At 45.3% G+C, this 5,575-nt stretch overlaps 2 protein-coding genes across 2 annotated transcripts; both read right to left on the reverse strand.

Annotated features, from left to right (window-relative positions):
• Window positions 1–1,354: 1,354 nt before the first annotated feature.
• On the reverse strand, window positions 1,355–2,668 carry TEOVI_000232000 (uncharacterized protein; the record flags this gene model as incomplete). Its single annotated transcript, XM_067225411.1, has 1 exon — window positions 1,355–2,668. The coding sequence occupies one exon, from the start codon at window positions 2,666–2,668 to the stop codon at window positions 1,355–1,357; it is 1,314 nt and encodes a 437-aa protein (XP_067081512.1).
• Window positions 2,669–3,940: 1,272 nt separating this feature from the next.
• On the reverse strand, window positions 3,941–5,128 carry TEOVI_000232100 (Serine incorporator (Serinc), putative; the record flags this gene model as incomplete). The annotated part of the gene is made up of 1 exon (XM_067225412.1): window positions 3,941–5,128. One exon carries the CDS (start codon window positions 5,126–5,128, stop codon window positions 3,941–3,943), a length of 1,188 nt encoding a protein of 395 aa, XP_067081513.1.
• Between the last annotated feature and the right edge of the window lie 447 nt (window positions 5,129–5,575).

The raw sequence follows: 5,575 nt of genomic DNA on the forward strand, positions 1-5,575 counted from the left end.
TATTTTATTTTTCTTCCTTCCCAAGTAAAAATTCCTATCTTCCTTCCCTTTGCACTACCCTGCTTGTTTGCTTGCTTATTCTCCGCTGCGGCTGCTGCACACCTCCCAATACCTATCCTTCATCTCAGTTTCCTTCCCCTTCCCTTTTCCTTTCCCTTTTCTTTTTCTTTTGTATTCTTTCCTACTTCACTTCCTCACTAACTCTTCCATCTCCTCACTCTCCTTTTCGTACATACACATTACAGGAAAAAACAAAGAAGGAGGAAAGGTAGGGGTAGAGGGGGAAAAAAAAATAAAAGTATAAACACAAGAAGTAACAAATGGAAAGGGAAAAAAGAAAAAGAAAACAACGGTGAGGAAGGGAAGAAGTAAAGGAGTTGCTGAAGGGGGAAATCGCTACAGGATGAGGGTGCCACCAAAACATCGATCGCCAATAACACAAATAACAACAACAATAACAATAACAATAGCAACAACAGTACATATTGGTGCCAATATAATGATGATGCGGACGGAGTAAAAGCTCTAAAAAGAGAAAAAAAAAGAGAAAAAAGCGAGGGCTGCAAAGAAGTATTACTCGTTGTTTTATTCTTCGGCTCGGTTCGCTCATACACGCCACACACACAAAAAAAAAACGCGTGACCACACGCGTTCACGCAATTTTCTCTGCACACTTATCCGCCAACCTCAACCACCCACCTCCTCATCTATCTTGTACGGGTATTTCCCCCGCTCACCTATTTCTTAGCTTGTTTGGATTTCACGTTTATTATTATTATTATTATTGTTACTTACCTTGCCTCTCACGAAATTAGACGCAACGAAGGGGAAACTTCAGCCTCCTTCTTCATTCACGTTTCGAAGCCGTTGGGGAGGAGTGTCTCTCGGATGCAGAAAAAAAAATAATAATAAATGGAAAGCATGGCAACCCGGAGGTCCCCATCACCCCAACAACTGTCCTAAGTCGTACTGCATAAAAATAAACTTAGGGCGAGAAAAAGCATGGGACATTGAAGGTCGCAGTAGCAGACCCCGTCCAGAGGAGTTCCTAAAGCGATCACACACTTGTGAACAACTGGTGCAATCGGCAGTTGACTGATACGGAGTACTTGAGACCATGCGTTTGGTATACCTTCAATTACGGGTATACACCTGCACACACACACACACACACACACACACACACACATGAACACTCCCCACGTATCTTGTCATTTACTGTTTTCCTTCACCCATCCACAACAGCTCATCTTTCCCTTCATATTCCACACATCCGCAACTATTCCTTCACTCACTAGAGAACTCTTTCTTGACACACACCCAACAATCGGTGGTCGCTGCGTCATATGCTCATCTACCACCTATTAGGGAGAGCGGGCCCTCCCATATATCCACCAGAGTTACGTTGCCCAAACATCTGATTGACGCCACCATCGGCGCCTCCCATCGGGCGGCCAGCCGAAAAACCTCCCATATGTGGACCACCCCTCATCGCATTCCCGCGACCCATGTGAGGAGGGACATCCACTCCGCGGTCGCCAAAATTCTGATTGCGCTGCATTAGGTAATGACCACCACTGTAGTAATGATTGTGATCATACGGCGGCACCATTACGCCAGCGTTGGGAGTCCAATGGTCGTTACGCCCGCGGCCGCCCCACGGCATGCCGTCTTGCGTTCCCGTTTGATACGTGTAGTTGTTGCCAACATGCTGCGGAGGTTGCGGTGGTGGTGGTAGTTGGGCTTGCGAGGTCACTGGAAGTGAACTGGGAGCCTGGCGGAGCGGTGCGGGTTGCTGCTGTATCATTTGTTGTTGTTGTTGCTGCTGCAATTGCTGCTGCTGCTCCACCAGCCTGCTGCGTTCCCTCTGAAGACCATCACTTTGGTCGTTCAGCTGCCGTTCTTGGGCGAGCAGGCGAGCATGCTTTTCATTCATCTCAATTTCCCGCTGTTTGCGGCACTCTTCAAACAAATGACGCTCATTGTAAAGGTTAGCGCGTCCCTTTTCCAACTCAGCCATCGCGGAGTCAATTCGCTGGTGACTAGCCGGTGCCTCAAACACTACACGGGGTCCCTTCGAGTGTGCCTCAACGACTTCAGCTGGGTATGTTACAATGTAGGTTACTGGTTTGGCCTGTGGGGGTACCACAGGGTGTTGCGGGGTTATGTCGCTGGAAAAAGTGTAGTCATCATCGTTTGCCCAACTAAAGTTACCGTTGCTCTCCGGTAGTGTGACGGTAGGCTGTGGTTTAGGAGGTTGTTGGGGCTTGGGTGTCGGAGTAGGTTGCTTTTCCACTACAGGAGATTCTTCTACCGGTGTGGGGGGAATCTCCACCGGTGCGACTACAGCTTCTACGGTAGGTTCCTCCGCTACAGGAACTTCGGGTTCCGGCACCGCTACCTCCGGCGGCTCGGGCGTACGTGGCTTTTCCACGCGGACAGTTTGCTTCGTCACGTTGGTGCGTAGCGCCTCCAGAAAAGTTTTCCCGGATGAGGTCTTTGATGCATTTGTGATCTGTGCCTTAATTGTTGGGCCAGCGGGAACCACGACATCATCCGCTTTGTTTTCCTCGCGCTTCGGCCGGCCGGTCTCGTTGCTGGGGCGGCTGTCCAGCTTGTGGTTGCCGTTCACATTGGCGTGTTGTTTCGGATTGTTTTTTGGAGGCATACTTGTATACTCTTCTTCTCTACCTCCAGTAATTTCCTTAACTTACTTTCAGTTCTTCTGATACTTATTTTATTTATCTTAGTTTCTTCCTCCCCTCTCCTGTCGTTTGTTTTATTACACTTTTCCTCTTCCTGTCCTTTGAATACCGTGAACTTTGTGTCTACTTTCGATTCGCCGCCGGTATGTTTGCTATGACTTCACCTTCTTTTCTCCCTTGTTTGGTCTTCCCTTTACGATCTGGACTTAGTTTAAATACTTTATTGGCTGATATTTTGTTGGGAGGCTTCTGAGTTATTTCTCTCTTTTTCCTTGTTAATGCTTATTTTTCTCTTTTTTTTTGTATTTGTTTGTTTGTATTTTGTTTTCTCCTGTTCTCTCTCCTTTAGCTTACTCAAGTTATTATGTAAACAGTACCTTTCCTTCTTTTATTCTTTTAATTTTGTTTTTAGTGAGTGTGTGTTAAAGAGTTCTTACTATTTGTCCTCTCCTTTTTCTCTTTTTTTTCCTTTTAGTTTTTTTTCCTTTAAAAAAATTCTCCTACTGGTAAAATTTATTGGCGTTACAATTGTTTTTGCCAAGTGCAACGTTTCGGACAGAAAGATGAAAGAACGAATAAGAAAAACAAAAGTAGCGGAATGAAAACGAAAAAAAAATAGATAAAAAAATACACACAAAAAAAAATGGCTCATCCGATCATTAATAACAAATAACTTCACCGCACAAGTCACTGCACATAAGGAGAATCCCATACAAGATTCCGCACACTGTAAGAAAGAGGGGGAAGGAAGCAAACGCAAAAAAAAACACGCTGGCAAACAGACGGTGGTGCATGAAAAGGCGATGAAGCTGTTTAGTAGGAAAAGTTATAAATTAAGCACATACGAAGCGGTCTTTAGGGGTGGGAAGGAAACACTTTTACAGCATAACATCGCCAATAATAGTGATAATAACAACAAATGGGAATTACTGAGGGGATAAAAAGACGTTACACTAAACCTCTACAATACTAATATATATATGTATGTATGTGTGTGCAACATCAACCACTCATATCTCCGCCTCCATTATTTCTTCCCACAACATCAAACTCCCTTTACTTCGTCGCACTTGAATCACAGTCACCAATATACGATTTCTCGTAACAAGCACGCCACCCATGTCACAAGTATTCAGTAGTCAAAGAAAAAGAAACAAAACACGCGCACACACAATTGAAAAAGGAAAAGGAAGAAAGAAAGAAAGGAAACAGACCCTTCTCTACCCAATCAAGTTTTACCAATCGTCCACAGCAATACCGAAATCACGATCCCTGCAGCAGTAATATGGTGCCAGCAACGACCACAAGTACAACAGTACAGCTGACCATACCGTGCCGCTTCGCACCCAGTAGGCGATGTTAATACTGCTTTTCATTTTGTCCTCACCCATGCCACTTACATGCCAACCCGTTGAAAGCATCGCCAAGTACATGGAACCGAGCATCATTACGGTGTAGAAAAACATGTAACTGCTGAGGTGGCCGCTCTCCTCGGGATCCTCCTCAACATCATCATCCCCAACATGACCGAACCCTTTGCTGCTACCCCCTGTGGAAACAACGCTATACACAAGCGTGAAACCGCTCACAATACTACCAATAATTATTTGCTTCAATGAACCGGCCTCATTAGGTGGTATAGCAATTGTGTTACAGTTGGCATCGTCGCCCATGCGGAGTGTAACGAACATGACACCAGCCGTGTAGGCAAAGACAATTCCGCTTGATACTATCGAACCATGCGGTAAATAAATCGACAGCACCGTGTAAACCACAGCACTGATAAGCACGCTCAAAATCGCGAAAGCGTTGTAATTGCAGTTCACATTTGGGACAAACACCACAAAGGACATAGCAGCAATTGCAATGCCAGCTATGTAACTCAGCACGGCAACTATCAGCAGATACCACAACCATTTGCTGTTTTGCTCCATCCTCTCCCCCCACTCCTCAGTCCACTGATAGCTAAAGTCGATGAGGAACACCACATTTATTAGCAGGAAGAGTCCTGAAGCAAAGACGCAGGTGTACGCATAATATGCAAAGAATGTATTTGGTACCCACATTGTCGCAAGAAATAACAGGCCAAGTAATATGGTCTTGGCGAAGAAGAACCGCCTCTGAAACTCCACACGTGACTCGGTGTCGATGCAACACGTAAGGTCCGAGACAGAAAGAAGGTGCAAGAAGAAGAACAAAGAAAGAGAGAAACTGACGCGATAGGCAAGAACTTCACCCACACAAAAGTTTGCGTCCCCTTTGCCAGCGTACTCACAGCCTTTCTTAATAAGTGGGAGATGGCTCAGCAGTGTAAGAAAGCCGCGCAACAACATGGTCGCAACGATTCCCACGAAGAGGTACAGAGAATATTGCACCCGCAACACAACTGTTGGGGAAAGAGAAGTACCATCACTCGAACCCATCACAACTAAAAAAAAAAGAATCACCTATGGGAGAAACGACTTTCCTTCGCTCTCCCTCTATAAATATCCTTGTATATAGTCGAACCCTTCGCGCAGGCTCACCTTTTTTGTCCCTGAGTTTAATCCCTTTCGGATTATCTGAAAGATTACATTAGTAATGAAGCGAAGGGTAATGTAAGAGCATGAGGCAATATGCGTGGTTTCATACTTACAGGGAACCGTCTCGGGTTTCAAAAAAAAAGAAAAAAAGGACGACCTAGCGGAGGGGCTGAGAACGAAAAAACACGAATTACGTAAGGTGAGGAGGTTAAAAACGGGGTGAAGAGAGAATATCACAACAAAGCGAGAAGGGAAGATGCCAGAGCCACCACTACAACTTCACATTTATTTTATATATGCGTCTTCTTTTCTTCCTTCCCTCACCGTTCCGCATCTCTCGCCGCATCC

The sequence above is a fragment of the Trypanosoma equiperdum genome (genome assembly GCF_001457755.1).
Source record: "Trypanosoma equiperdum strain OVI genome assembly, contig: ctg_549, whole genome shotgun sequence".
In the NCBI taxonomy this organism is placed as follows: Eukaryota; Euglenozoa; class Kinetoplastea; order Trypanosomatida; family Trypanosomatidae; genus Trypanosoma; species Trypanosoma equiperdum.